This window comes from Dipodomys ordii, unplaced genomic scaffold, assembly GCF_000151885.1.
Source record: "Dipodomys ordii isolate 6190 unplaced genomic scaffold, Dord_2.0 Scaffold228, whole genome shotgun sequence".
NCBI lineage: Eukaryota > Metazoa > Chordata > Mammalia > Rodentia > Heteromyidae > Dipodomys > Dipodomys ordii.
Window position 1 is genome coordinate 239156 of NW_012267444.1, and position 16085 is coordinate 255240.

Below are 16085 nucleotides of genomic sequence, written 5' to 3' on the forward strand. Positions count from 1 at the left end.
GGATAGCTTCATGTTACTCAGGTCCCAGATCAAATGTTATTCCTAGAGTTTTCCCTGTCCAGCCTACTGAAGTAGTGTCTCTTTCCATCTTCATAACAACCATGTAATTTTATTTTTGCTGTGAATTTATTGTAGTCACTTTTAAAAAATCATCTGATTCTCTTACTATAATGTAAGGCTCATTAGAACAATAACTTTGTTTCTTACTACATATTATCATAATCTATAAAGATTTATGGAATTAAAGAGTATATGAAAGACATTCTGGCAACATATTAACTTTCTAGACTTTACAAAATAATAATCTATATTAATTGCCTAATGTTAACCCACTTACAGCATACAATAGCAAAACAAAAGGGTAAGAGAAACAAGGAAATGGGAAAAGCAAACACCTAAAGGTGCACGGTTAATATTACTTCCCTATAAAGATATCCCAATTCTTATGTAAAAATAAAGACCTGAACAGAAAATCCACATTAGGTCATACTTCTTTTTCACAAGGTACAATAGTAGATCTCGATAGTAATTAAGGAACTAAAAGTGTAACAACTTTGTTGTAATATTTTATGCCAAGGAATTTAAAGAAAAGATGGAATCATTTGGTGTTGTGTAGTTTTCAAAATAATTTTTCCTCTTTGGATACAGCATTCCTATTCTAGCAAAACCAAAGAAAACAACTCAATAACTGATGTGAAACACCAAGTGCACTCTTTACAGTTTTATTTTCATAGTAAAATTTAGAAAAGTTACACTGACCAGTACAGGGGCAATTACTTCCTTGTCTGGGGCAGCAGGCAGTCCATGGAATCTCATACTATCATGAAGCAACATGGACGTGTTTGTTACATTAGATGAAAAGCTAATACATATTATATATCTGTATATATAAACCTATATATGTTTTCACACATCTATCTTCACATACCCAAAATCACAAGGAAAAAAGAATAACCCTGAAGAGACAGGAATTTAACTCCTTCATTCATACTCACATCCTTTTAATGGGAAGCCCCCAACCCCACTTTCCCTTGAAATCCATCATCTCTTGCTTGTTTTCACCTTGCTCCCTACAATTCAAGGAGGTGCAACTACGGACAATGGAAACCATTTACATTCTGTGGACTCACAGAGAGTCCCTCATCTGCACCTTTCAAAATGGTTCCCATGTTACAATACAAAACCCGAAAATGCAGTTGGGGGGGGGGAGGGATGAAGAAAAACAACAACAGATCAACACAGCCAACGGTCCAGTCTCCGCCGGTCCAGTCTCCGCTCCGAATTCCACCGGAAGCACCGGTGCGGAAGGCGGGGCGGGCTCTAGCAGGTGGGCGTCGCAAAAAAGGAGAAACGCACGTCGCTCGCCGCTCTGCTTTACGGCACCCGTCCCCTTCCTGCCCCCGCCCCCTGCAGGTACGCGAAATCCGAAGCGGGCAAACATGGCCGCCCCCTGCTCGCGCAGCCCTCCTGCGGCCGCCCTGGCCGCGCTGTCGCTCTTGTCTTTCGCTAGCTGGGCCGCTAGTCAGATCGAGGTAGGAGTCAGGGTTGTTTGTGTTGTTTTTTAAGCGTCCGAGGCCTGGAAGGACGGCTGTGTCCTGGCTGATTGCTGATGCCCCGCAGCTGAGCGCAGCCTCCCGGGTTCTTTGACCGGACCCAGGCCGGGGAGGGGAGCGCAGCCCCCGGGCGCGGACGGGACCTTGTCAGCCAGGTCCAGCCTGGTAAAACGTCCTCGGAGGAGCGGAGCCTAGCAGGTGAAGTGTTGCGAGCAGGTGGCATGTCGGCCCCGAGACGCAGCCCCCACGTCCCGGCCCCGTCCACGCTGTGCTGGTCGGAGCCAGCTGGGCGCCGTGTTTCAGCTTGGACCCCGGCCTGGCGTCCTCCTCCTCCCCACGACTTGCCTTGTGGCCACTGGACCTTCTGGTCCTTGGCTGTAATGCTTTGCCGAGCCCAGTGCAGAGGTGATGCCTCAGCCCAAGAGTTTAGTTCTGGAGCATGTTCAGGCCTGCAGATCGAGCTGGAAAAGGAGACCCAGATAATCGGCAAAGCATTGCCTGAAGTTTGTAAGGAACTCTTGCATCCTCTACTTTCTAACCCAGAAGTGTGGCCGTAAGCTAGAAACCGGCGAGCTTTTAAAATAAAAGATTTCTCGTCATTAAATTCTGTGTTTTAAACTGTTTTTCTTTTTTTTTTAACTTCTCCAGCTTCACTGGTTCATTCTAGTCTCCGATCATCCATGGAAATGTTACCTCCTCTAGAAATCCATTCTCCTTTATTTTAGTGCTAGTCTTTGTAAATTGTAAGCCTGATTCGATTATTCTGATTGAGTCTTATTAGCGTTTCTCTGTTGCTTACAGACTAATTATGGATCTCATCCCTGCTTACTTTTCCAATACTTTTCCAATACAGGGACCCATGTTGACTTCCTACCTCCAGTAATTCGATCTTAGACCACAACAGACCCCATTCTTTTGGGACACACACTCTGTCAGTTGATATATATCTTTATCTCTATTGTCTCTCTGTCTGTCTGTCTGTCTATCTATATTGTTAACAAAGTTCTCTGTTTTATTCCTTTATCGTACTGAATTTTCTTGCATACTTCATTTTGGATACCATTAGCTTTTTTTTTTTTTTGTCGGTCTTGGGGTTTGAACTCTGGGCCTGGGCTCTGTCCTTCAGCTCTTCAGCTCAAGGCAAGCCGTATACCCACTCGAGCCACAGCACCACTTCCGGTTTTCTGGTGGTTTATTGGAGATAAGAGTCACGATTTTCCTGCTCACAATGGCTTTGTACCACTATCCTCAGATTTCAGCTTCCTGAGTAGCTAGGATTACAGGTGTGACCCACCTGCACATGGCTATCATTAGCATTTTTTGTAGTTTCATGCTGTGCTTTATCACATTCACAGGTTTTATACCTTCAATTTCTTCTGTCCATTTTAAGCAGCACAAGCATAACTTTTGTAGAACTCTTCCCTACTCCTTTCCTCTGCCTTTATTGTTGAAAGGTGTACATTTAACTTGTACTCATCTATTATATCCTATGTAGTTGTACTGTTACTCAGCTATCTCTCACTAGGGTACAGTTCAATCTGTGCTCCAGTCTGCAGCCAGAGGGACTTAAAAATGTAGATCACTCAAATGTACCTTAAGATAGAGAACAATGCTTGACTTTTTTTTTTTTGGTCAGTCACGGGGCTTGAACTCTGGGCCTGGGCGCTGTCCCTGAGCTCAAGGTGAGGGCTCTACTACTTGAGCCACAGTGCCACTCTACAACTTTGTTTTTCTCTGGGCCAGGATGAGGGAGTTGTGGGAGGGAAGGGATCATGGGAGAACAACAAAGGAGGGGGTAATGATGCTCACAGGGAATGTGCTCATTACCTTACTCATGTACTGTAACTCTTCTATACAGCATCTTTACAATAAAATTGGAAAAAATTTAAAAGAATAGTAAATTCTTTATTATGACCCACGAAGGTCATGCTGTATCCTGATTCTTCTCTTGCTGACCCTGCTTTTCAGATGTCTAGTAATGTTAGACTTCTATCAGCTTCTCAAACCTTTAAGTTCACTGCTTCCTTTGCCCCACATTTCTTCTGTTTGGAATTATTATTTGTCTTCATCTCTTAGATTTTAATTCAAATGTCATTTTTTTCAGGGAAACTTTTTATGGCTAAGTCAGATACCTGTATTATACATTAAAGAAATACTGTGGCTTTATGGGATTTATTGTTTGCACTATTTGCTAATTTGGGTCTATATAAGAGATTTTTGAAGACAAGTACTGTGATTACTTTTTTAGTTTATTTTTATTTTGGCGGTCATGGGGCTTGAACTGTGAGCTTGGGCGCTGTCCCTCAGCTCTTCAGCTCAAGGCAAGCACTCTACCACTTGAGCCACAGTGCCACTTCTGGTTTTCTGGTGGTTTATTGGAGATAAGAGTCTCACGGACTTTCCTGCCTGGGCTGGCTTTGAACCACAATCCTCAGATCTCAGCCTCCTGAGTAGCTAGGATTACAGGCATGAGCCACTGGTGCCTCTCTTATGATTACTTAAAAAAAAATTAAACCCTTAATCTCTTACAAGAAAATGTTGTGTCAATATAAACCTATTGACAAAAGTGGGTCACATCAAACATTATAGTGAATTTGTTTTCTTTGGACACCAAACTTATCTTTGAAAGAATTTCAAAAAATATAAACACAATGCAGAATTTATGGCAAATAAGTAAATTGCTGGCAATTGCCATAGGCAATTTGAATAAAATAGTTGAAAAAGCAACTCTTATTGAAGATAGCATTTATTATACATCAGTTACTAAATGAATAAGCTAAATGATCTTTTTTAAAACTAATAACGTCAAAATCATTTAAGATACAGAACTGTACAATTATAAAGTTGGCAGAAATACTTGCATTAACTCAGGTTTGAACCTTGGCATTTAACTGCTTACTTTTTCCTGTCATAGTATTCAGAGTACTCGGAGTAGAACAGTGACATAGTAATGATATGCAGTTTTGTGGTTATCTTTATTAAACCTTGTAATTCTTGTGACACAGTATGCTTTTTAGCAATTTTCATATCATTGTACATCTCATAAACCTGGCACATAAGAGGTGCCTCAATAGGTGCAATGAATAACTTTACATTAATTACATCCAATTTTTTGCAAAAGTCCTGATGGAAGTCAGAATTTTGGGGGCTGAAAGTCCTCCAGAGATTATTTGGGTCAAGTCTCGTTTTCTACAGGAGAAAAGTCCAAAGCACCAAATGACGTATTCAACGCTGATAGCCAGCTGGATTTTAGTTGAGGTCTCCAATTTCCAAACTGACATTTTATCCACAATAGCATGTTGTTTGTTGTTTTTCTGCTAGAAGAGTGTGGAGGGGGAGAAAATTTATATTCCTCCTGCACATATCTCAGCGGGACATTTTATTCTTCCTGAAACTTTCCTGGTAGCCAGAAAATTCAGAGCTAGCATTTGTTAGGCAATTGCTATTGCTACTTTGTATCACATATTAGTACCATTTATAAAGATAGGGACATGGAGGCACACGTTTGTAGCTTTATAATGCTAAGTAACAGAGTCAGGCTTTTGGACTGTTCTAGTGATACTGTTTGGGGCAGCTTTAAGATCAGTGTGGTTTAGTTCCATTATTTTTTTAAATGTATTTAAAATCATGTTTATTAAGTATATAAATATTGTTGGATGATGTTTTAATTCCTTGAAATGGAAAATAGAAACTAAACTTTCTGTAACAGGTTAGTGAAATGGTACATGGAAGTAAGCACTCAAGACATAGTAAAAATAGATGTTGATTAAAGATTTAACAGGAAAGATATGAATTTCTATGTGTAGAATAAAAATTAAAAGTAAATTATAACTTCAAGAAATAAATGTCATAGTTTCAAGAAAGTTAGAAGCATATGAGGAAGATATTACTATCTTTGAATAAAATATTGAAAGACCATGAAAGACAAACAATCCTCCAGGAAGAAAACAAAACAGAACCCTAAACAAAACCTGGCAGAGAGAGAGAGAGAGAGAGAGAGAGAGAGAGAGAGAGAGAGAGAGAGAGAGAGAGAGAGTGTGTGTGTATTTGGATCCTGGGGGCTTAAACTCAGCTTGGGAGCTGTCCATGAGCTTTTCTTGTTTAAGGCTAGTGCTGTACCACTTGAACCATAGCACCACTTCTGTACTTTTCTGAGTATATTGGAGATAAGAGTCACATGTACTTTCCTGCCTAGGCTGACTTCCAACCACCCATCCTCAGATCTCAGACTTCTTAGTAGGTAGGATTACAGGCACGAACCAATAGCACCTGGCTCCTGCTGTTTTTATAAATGCTTCAGCATGTCTTTCTGATCATTATTATTTAATGTGGTCAGAATAGTATTAAAGACTGTGTTAGCATAAATGCAGATTTTATAGAAACACAAGCAGTGATTATTGAATGACTGACTAAAAAATTCAAGGAGTGATTGTTTTGGTTGAAGAAACAAGATTATGTTATGTCTTAAACTCTTGGGGATAAGCATTATCTTTATTATATTACCAAAAGTGAAATATTAATTGGTGAATTCCGTGTCAAAAATAATCTCACATTTTCATTGCAGAAAAAGTTAATTTACAGCTTTTCTAGTATAGTCTTTATATAATACTTGCTTTTAAAATTTTGTTGCCATTTTTTTCCTTTTCCTCCCTCCTCTTTTCTTACCTCCTTCCCTTCTTTTGCTTTTCCAGTGTTGGGGGTTCTAATCAGCACCTACATAGGCTAGGCAAGCACTCTTTATTACTAAGTCTTCTTTCAGCTTAATAGTCAAGCATTATATAAAATTTAATCTGTCTCTGGCTCAGGCAAGACTGAACTCTAGCCCTTTACATTTCTAGTACAGGTCTTTTTTTTTTTTCTAGTACAGGTCCCCCTATTTAGTATGTTTAAGTTAAACTAGGCCTTTATTACCCAGTTAGTAACTCAAACATGATGGCTTCCCCCCAAAAGATAGTATTGATGATTTTGTTTATGAGGTCAAATAAGGAATCTTCATAATGTAAATGATTATTAATGCAACTGAAATAAAAGCACTATGAGTCTTAAATCGTTCTCTATTCTAGGAAATTGTGGGTTTTTTCTCTTAATGATTTTGCTCTTATTTGATTGATAGAATGAAGCAGGACAATTCTTTAAAAGTGGCCATACAAACAACTGGGCTGTTTTGGTAAGTATATTCCATAAAGGTGTATCTTGATTTTCACATTGGACATGTGTCTCAAAAACCATTGTATAAATCCATTTTTTGAAAGTTTATCTTTTTATAAACTCTTTATTTAGCTTTGACCACATATTGAATTGACCAAAGTTATTTGACTTGATTTATCTGAAAGGTAATGATCTGTAAATAATATAGAGCCTATTATAGTAGATAGCCTATTAAAGGAGACATTCTATAACAATTATTTTAATTATTTTAAGGCTGGAAATGAGTAATTATATTTCTTATCTGTAGTATTAATTTTTAGATATGCTAATACTATTTTACTTTTATAATTGTTACATAAGTAATAAATAGTAATTGTAGAAAATTCATATTTTCTATAGAAAAGCTTAAAAGAAGATAGACCAAGGTTATGTGAATTTTACTTTAATTTTAAAAAAGGTATTGATAGATGCATTGTAGTCACACTATTTTATTGAACTCTTTAATATAACTACTTGAAGAAAATTTTTAAAAAAAGATGGAAAATGTCCTTAAATCTCACATTAGAGAGTCAACAATTCATGAATCTTTCTTTTTATATAAATGAGATAAATGTAAACCATAAAGTTAGATAATTGTATTTTATTTATTTTGTTCTGGTAATGGGGCTTGAACTCAGGGCCTGGGTACTTTCTCTTAGCAATTTGCTCAAGACTAATGCTCCATTTCTACTCCTGGCTTTTTGTGTGAGCGTTTAATTGAAGAATCTAATGAACTATTTGTTTTGCCTAGGATAGTTTTGAACTGTGGTCTTCAAATCTCTGCTTTCTGAATAGCTAGGATTATGGGTATAAGCCACTAGCATCTGATGATAAATGCTTTTGTATACTGGAATCATATGTACTAATATCAAAACCTTAATCTATTTTGGGACTCTTTTGATTATTATTTTGTTTGATCACATCTGTGATTTTCTCTTTAAGAAAATTTCCTAGGCATTAAAATATGCAGTCCTAGAACATGAGTGCCCCACAGAAAGAATGTGCTCTTGCTTCTAAATCTAAGTCAATTGGGTTTCATTAACTTTTGACTGCTGGGCAACAGTTTAAATTTTGTTTTAATTTGGTTATTGGACTGTTTTTGTCATTTTCTCCACTGGTGTGAATTAATATCTCTAATTTAATCTTGATTCAGAATTTTATATTTTTCATTCCTCAAAGAAAATACATGTAATCAACTTTACCTTTCTTATATTTTGATAATAGTTTTATACCTCTAGGGTTTCATTTAATTTAGAAACATAAAGGATTATCATTGTTGTTATAAAATATATCTAAAAGCCAGAAGCCAGTTGCTCACTCCTGTGTCCTAGGTACTCAGGAGACTAAGATCTGAGGGTCATGTTTTGGAGCCAGCCTGAGCAGGAAAGTCTGTGAGACTCTTAACCACAAAAGAAACTGGAACTGGAGCTGTGGCTCAGGTGGTAGAATGCTAGCCTTGACCACAAAAGCTCAGGGACAATGCCCAGGCCCAGAGTTCAAGCAACAGGATTGATATGCACACATAAAATCTGAGACTATAATTTACAAAGAAAAGAGGTTTAATTGCCTCCCATTTCTGGAGGATAGGAAGCCAAAGAACATGGTCTTAGTATTTTCTCTGCATTTGATCCTGGCCTTCTTGCTGCATCGTGATATGATGAAGGACATTATGCAGTGAGAGAGCAGATTTACTGGCTTAGGTCTCTTTCTTATGAAGCCACTGATGCCATCTTGGTCCCAACCTGATGATACAATCTAAATATTAATTTCCCAACTAACATCAACATAAAACATAAAATTGGGGACTGAGTTTCCAATACATAAATTCCATTTAAATAATAGCAAAAGTCAACCATAAGAAAGAGTAAGGAAATAGTTCCAGAAGGTGGGAAATGAGTTTGATTTTTGTGAAAAAGGAACAAAAGAATGTGCAACTTACCAAAATCATTAACTCATGCTGAGAAAGCAAGAGAACTGGGAGGCTAGTGAATTCTAAGAATTTAAATGAAGTGCTGAACAAACAAAATACTTCACTAAGACTAAATGCAGATTGGATATTGGAGTCCCTATAATTTATTGAGAATTGTTTCATAAAAGCTTGTAATTGTCTACAGGTTGCTAGAAGTAATGATTATAGTTGCTATGCATATTTGTATCAAATTGCATTATGATGAAATAGAATAGTATAACATGACTCTGTCTCATTTTGTAGCAGGAATGTGCTTACTACAACTGACCCTAAACTGTGATTATTTCCTGTAGAATGGATTCCCAAGAAAACTAGATTTTTGAGGCATAGAGTTAGATTTTTCCTATATATCATTTTATATCATTTTAAATAACTTTTTTTTGGGTGCTGGTCTTGATTGGAACTCAGGGTGTTGTCCCTAAGCTTTTGTGTTTAAGGGTCACACTTTACCACTTGAGCCACAGCTCCACTTCTGGCTTTTTTGGTGCTTAATTGGAGATAAGAGTCTCTTGGAGTTTCCTGCCCATGCTAGCTTTGAATCATAATCCTCAGATCTCAGCTTCTTGAGTACCTATGATTTCTAGTGTGAGCCATTGGTGCCTGGGTTAGGTAATATTTTTAAGTGTAAAATTTGGTTGAATTGTATTCAGCTTTTTTTCAGTTCAGCAGCTTCATAATGCACATTTTTTGTATGTGCATTGTAAAACTTTTGTATGTTGTATTTTGGTCTGTGTTTTACATATCTGATAAATAAGGAAGCAATAAAGAAACAAATATTACATTACCCAAGATTGTTAATTTTCTTTTCTATTATGTGATTATGACCATTTTCTTTGTTTCTTAAAAATTTAGTCTTTTACGAGCTTTACAACGTCGGTGTGGGGGGGGGAAGGGGGGGAAGGAGAAGGATTGGGATTGGGGGGAGGGGGGAGGCTGGGAAGGGATGTGAAGGGTAAACAAAAGGAGGAGGCTGCAATGCTTGGTAAGAAATGTACGCATTATCCTGCCCATGTAATTGTAACCCCTCTGTACAGTATGTTCACAAATAAAATAAAAAAAATCAAAAAAAATTTAGTCTTTTAGAAATAGAAGTATTACAGAATCACAGAAGTTGAGAGTAAATTGGATTAGTATTTTACTAAATTGCCCAAAGATTTGTTTTCTTATACCTGGTCTTATTTGTCTTATGAAAGGCCTTTCTTTAGAGTGATGGATTTTATTGACATTTATGTTCTAAGCCTGAAACTCTTCATTCAGACATGTCTTGTACCAAATGTCAGGAAAAATGATTTTTTTTAAATCTGTGCTTTATTTGACTCAAATCATATTTTTTGTTTTAATGCTTTAGGTGTGTACATCTCGATTCTGGTTTAATTATCGACACGTTGCAAACACTCTCTCTGTTTATAGAAGTGTCAAGAGGTTAGGTATTCCTGACAGGTAAGAATCATAATTAAGTTGAATTTTGAACCTCATTGTAGGTGACCTTTAGATAATTTATTTATGCTGTTTTTGAAAGAGGCAAAAATCCTTGATTTTTGTATTTAGCATATATCATTTTTATATAAAGTAGATAGTATTTAAATCATAATGGCAAGTTATGTAAAAAACCTAGTATACTGAAGTTCAGTGATTTGGCAAATTATAACAACTAATTTATTAAATGCCTTAGGGTTTTTATAGGTAACAGAGAAATTCTAACAGATTCAAGCAAAAAAGATACCTATCCAAAGCATATTGATTAGTTTGCTGAATTCCTGGGAAGACTGTAGCCTTAAATAGGAGCAAGGAAGACTTCATAGCAGAAACCATAGCTAAAAATGTTGATGTAAAAGCAGTTGGTGGGCCAATAGTATTGTCACACATTGCTAAAGGCTAATCTTAGCCTCTTCATAGTTGCGACTGTTACCTTCTGATACTTAATGTTGCCACTGCCTCTGCTGCCCAAATCCAGGCCTGTTGTCCCTGTCTAGCCCTCTTACAGTCCTTGTTGGGAATATTATGTTGCAGATTCTAGATTTTTGATCATGTTCAAGCTCCAGCGAACTGAAATGAAAACTTGTGCATCTGTATAGGGAAATGGACTCTGTTCTGTGAAGATTCATAAAGTGGGCAATTTCTTATTTGTAGGGAGCCATTCAGATACTAGGCATCATCTCTAGATCTTCACACATATCATCTTCTCCATTTGTCTTATCTCTGGTAGATTTATGTTAGCAGCTACCAAAGCAGGAGAGCAAAAAAATGTAGTCAGTTTGGTTACTTAGTTTGATTTATTTAGTACTCATGCGGTACTGTAGAAAGAGCTTTATAGCGAGATCGAGTTTGAATATTGGCCCTAGTTGCAACTGGTTAAGTCACAGTAGCATACTATGTCTGCTTTCTCATGGTTCTAATAGTACCTTCGTTGTAGGATTCAGATTTTTGTTTCAAAAATAAATAGAGACATAAATGAAATACTGCAGGAACAGAAAGTCAGGCAAGGAAAATTATATTTCCCGTTGTATAAATGACCATTTTAGCCGAAAGCTATAATTTTTTTGAAAATTATAATTTTTAAATCCCTATATCTCATCATTAAGGCCATTAGATGTTACCATCTTAAAATTAAGTAAATCTGAAGAGATTGCTTTGATGTATAAGTTACAAAGGTATATCTTGTTATTTGTCAACTTAAAAAAAATAAGTCTATGGTTAGTTATTTGGTTTTTAACTGATGTGGCTTTTTTTCACTGTGTTCTCTTCTAGAGAATCACTGTGTATGGTTTGGCAGTAGAGTTTTGTAAATAATCTTTCTGTTATATGAGTTGATCATTAGGATACATTTCAATGACTTAAGTAATATTTGGAGGATCCCTTTATAAGTAGATGATAGCAGTAGGGCAAGTAGAAGATGCATTATTTCACGTGTAAGAAACTTACTGCTAGTTTTCTGAAGAATTTTCTTTGAAGGCTTATTTGTTTTGCAAAGGATTGGTCATCTATACTTAGGAAATCTGTTCTGGAGAAGGGGCTTTAAATACTCAGTGATTTAGACCCTTTACTATTTAATGAAATCAATTGAAAAATTATTTTGCTTTTTGCTTATTATGGTAAATGTTCCTGTTGTTGATGACTTTGTAATTTAGTTCCTATGAGCAATTGAATATAAAAAAATATAATTATAGGTAAGCTTTGGTCAGAAAGTTGTTAGGAGATAACAATTTAGAATCACTAAGGACAGTTTTAAAACTTTAATTTCAAAAAATGTTAAATTTATTTTGTACAACGTGGAGCATTTTCAGCTAAAATATTATTATATAACTTGTTTCTATTCCCAGAAATGATCTTGAGGCAAATCATTAGTCACTACATATTACAAAAATTGTGACTGCTGTTCTGTTTTTGTTTGTGGGCTTGTTATTTTGTGCCAGTCCTTGGGCCTGGGCACTATCCCTGAGCATTTTTTGCTCATGGCTAGTGCTCTACCATTAGAGCCACAGCTCCATTTCTGTCTTTTTAGTAGTTATTGTAAGGTAAGAATCTCATGGGCTTTCTTGCCTTGGGCTGGCTTTGAACCACGATCCTCAGATCTCAGCCTCCTGAGTGGTTAGGATTACAGGCTTGAGCCACTGGCATCCAGCTTGATTGCTTGTTTTTTTTTAAGGATTATTTATCTTTGTCTTGGCATGCAAAGTATATGCATTTAAGTTCCTTAAATTACTCACTAGAGAATTTATTCATATCGCAAAGCAGTTACTAAAACATTTGACATAGATGAATGTCATTTATTTTGGAAGTTTACCACTTGCAGGTCCTTTATGAATGTCTGTAGTAGTTATGTCCTTTCTTTTCACTTTCTCTGGCATTTTGTTTATATTTTATATTAACTGCCATGACCAGTTATGCTCCATGATGAAATGACCACACTGACAGCTAGGTGACTGCTCTTGATTCTAAACTGCTTGTGGCAGAATTTCTCATTCTTATGTGAAGATTTAGATGTCTTCGGTTTTGACATACAACCACATTTGAGGAGCACTTCTTTAATTTTTACATGCATTTTATTCAGATGTCATTACTGGCTCTTGTAAAAGCATTTCTTGATTACTTTAGTATCTTTTGTATATTCTTCTTATATAACATGATTGCCATAATTATAGTTTTTTTAAAAGTATATTTATTGTTACTATAAAGGTGATGTACTTAGGGGTTACAGTCACATAAGTCAGGTAAAGAGTACATTTCTTTTAAGAAAATGTCACCCCTCTTTGTGCTCTCTCCTAGTTTTTCCCTTCCATCTCCACCAATAAGCATAGTTCATTTTCATCTTAGCCTAATTGTAGTTTGATAACTCTCTGAGAAGTTTGAAGATGTCTTGAAGGAAACAAGTATTTTTATTGTTGTTTTCATCTTTCATCTCTTAGTTTTTGTGGCACTTGGGATCCAACCAAGGCCTTGCACATACTAGGCATATGGTACCTCCAGCCCTCATTGTGGTGTTTATTACACCTTTTACTCCCAGCTTCTACCACAGTGCCTGGCACATAAGAGATACTCATCAGGTATTGGCTAAATAAGTAAATGCATTACTTGGAGATACTTAATCATTTGTGCAAAGCAAGCATAAGCTTGTACATTAAAAGTAAAAACAAAATACATCCCTTAAATTGCATTAGTCTAGTTTTAGGAAAGTATTAGTTAGATATTAAATTTTGATAATTATATTTGTAGAATTTATATAATTCTACAATATTATTAGGAAAATTGATTCATGGAAAGGAGATATTGGCCTGGGAAGGTGGCTCAGTGGTAGAGCGCTTGCCTTGCATGCATGAGGCCCTGGGTTCAATTCCTCAGCACCACATAAGCAGAAAAAGGCACTATGGCTTAAATGGTAGAGCTCTGGCCTTGAGCTGAAGAGCTGAGGGACAGCGTCAAGGACCAGAGTTCAGGCCCTACGACTGGCAAAAAAAAAAAGGAGATATTAATAGTTCTGTAGGTAAGCGAAAAGACCAACTCACAAATGCTCTTAAATGCTTTCCAGCTTCCCAGTGATCACTTTCAGATATAAGTTGAACACAAGAGAATTGTCTTGCACCTCTTCTCCAACCTTTTCTGTAACATTTACCATTGTTCAGGGATTTTGCTTTTATTTTTCTGATTTTAGCTTCCTGCAATATTCACCATTTTTAGGTGATTTTCTGTCTTCAAATAATTTGTTTTGGACAACATCTGTAGCTAACTCCAGTGTGCTTAACATGATTGAGATGAGAAAGAAAAAAGGCATTAAGCAGAAAATAGGTGCTAAAGTCTGTATGTGAAGCAAAAATTGTGCCAAAATTACTTTTGACAGTTTCTGTAATAGCACATAAATTACAGTGTAGTATTGTCTTTAAGTGTAATACAGCCAGTTTTTCCTCCAGTGCTTTTCTTTGTTTGAACCCTGGATAAAGTGACTTACTTAAGAGTAAGAACCATGTTATATGAAAAAAATGCTTTCTTTGTCTCAAGAATTGTGATGAGCATGCTGTGCAAGGCACATTGGAATTGGACTGACTTAAAAGTGTATAAATTCCTAGCTCCTTTCTCATGTTTACTTAGGAATAGTATTAGGTTCAATGAGATCTATGTGTCTGTCTGTCTCTATCTGTCTGTCTGTCTGTCTGTCTCTCTGTCTTTAGCTGAGTGCATGTGGTTGAGTTCATGATATAGATGAAATGTAAATGCAAATTTTCTTAAATATGATTTAGCTCTACTACCACTTGGATGATGTGAGTTTATATTCCTATCTCATAAACTATTTCTGTAGTTAAATCCAGTAGCTTTTCTAAGTTCACCCAACACTGCCTTTTCTTTATTCTGTATTTTGATTATTATATGAGACTAATATTCTTAATTTAAACCTGTTAATTCTATTTCCTCTTATTCAGAAAATTTTAGTCTTTGCAGATAAGGTTCAAATTTCTTATCTTGCTACTGAAAGTTTTTTGTAATCTGGTTCCAAATCTGATATTCTGATCATTTTATTTTAATCACTTACACTTCATCCAATTAATTCCTTTGAATCTCCATATTAGTTCTATAGCCACTGACTTTCACTGGTGCTCTAATTATAGTTCTGTTCTCCTTTCTATTTTTTTAATGTCTGTATTCAGTCCACACATGCTCTAAAGCTTTCTCTGTCCTTATACTTTTATTTTTTGTTTGTTTGTTGTTGGTTATGGGGCTTGAACTCAGGCTTGAACTGAGGGCTTTGTCCCTCAGCTTTTTTACACTTTGAGCCACAGCATCTCTTGCAGGTTTCTAGGGGTTAATTGGCGATAAGAGACTCACAGACATTCCTGCCAGGGCTGTCTTTGAACCGCATCTTCAGATCTCAGGTTCCTAATTATCTAGGATTACAGATGTGAGCCACCCAACTTTGTTGTTGATATTTAATGCTAAGTATGATACTTCCTCACACTGGATTTTTTTGGTGCATTATGTAGAATTTAGTTAAGAAATGAATAGTGCAATAGAGGCTCTGAGCTAGTTGGAACCTTGTTAATTTAACTGAGAAGAAATATTTATAGATACTGTTTCTCCTTCATTAGTGTTTCTCAAACCCCACTGAGCTACAAGTGTTCAATGGTTAATTTTATAAAGTTATTCTTTACAACTCATTAAGGCATCACTCGCTGGGACAATCTTACTCAAGCATTCAAAATTTTATTTTTCAAGAGTACATCAAAATCTTATCTAAAGCAAGTTAATTTTAACTTTATTCCCTACCTTGCACACACATAAGTTCTCTCTGGATGTATTTTGTCTTCTTGCACAGTGGCACAAGCCTGTAATCCTAGTTACTTGGGAGGCAAAGATGCAGTGATGTGGTGGGAGGACTGTGATGGCAGTTGCCCAGTACCCCAAAAGTAGAGAAAGCATAATGACTGGGAGCAGTGGCACATGCCTGTCTTCCCCCCAAACACAGGAAACATAAGTAGGAAGATCTGATAGTGATTAGAAGAAGGACATAATTAGACCGTGAGGTGAATCCTAGTAATCTTTCTATAAATTGGAAAAAAAATGTTTGCCTGTTATTATTCTTGATTTTTAGGTTGTATTGATAGTGTGACTTTATTGCTGTTGTTCATGCTGCTGTGGACTTGACTTTGTCTGAGTTAGAGCTCTAATAAGAAATTTTAGCACTCTTATTATTCTCTATTCTAGCAACATGAAGAAAGACTTGGCTATGCTAGTTGTTTCAAAAACTTATGTCTTTCTCTTCATTAAGAGCAGTCAAATGGAGATCTATTTCTGTTCTTTTCCCCATGTTCTAGCAGCTATATTTCCATTATCCAACATAATTCAGATATTTGTAATGAGTAATTTATTCCTTGAGGCCTTTATGAGAT

General features: G+C 36.3%; 1 protein-coding gene across 2 annotated transcripts in view; it reads left to right on the top strand.

Moving 5' to 3' along the window:
* Window positions 1–1423: 1423 nt before the first annotated feature.
* Window positions 1424–16085, top strand: part of Pigk (phosphatidylinositol glycan anchor biosynthesis, class K) — a 94725-nt gene continuing 80063 nt past the window's right edge. For both annotated transcript variants that reach the window (XM_013035888.1, XM_013035889.1), the window contains exons 1-3: window positions 1424–1532; window positions 6667–6720; window positions 10058–10149. In XM_013035888.1, the coding sequence (XP_012891342.1) occupies window positions 1440–1532; window positions 6667–6720; window positions 10058–10149 (239 nt within the window). In that variant the 5' untranslated portion in view covers window positions 1424–1439. The remainder of the gene's footprint in view (window positions 1533–6666; window positions 6721–10057; window positions 10150–16085) is intronic.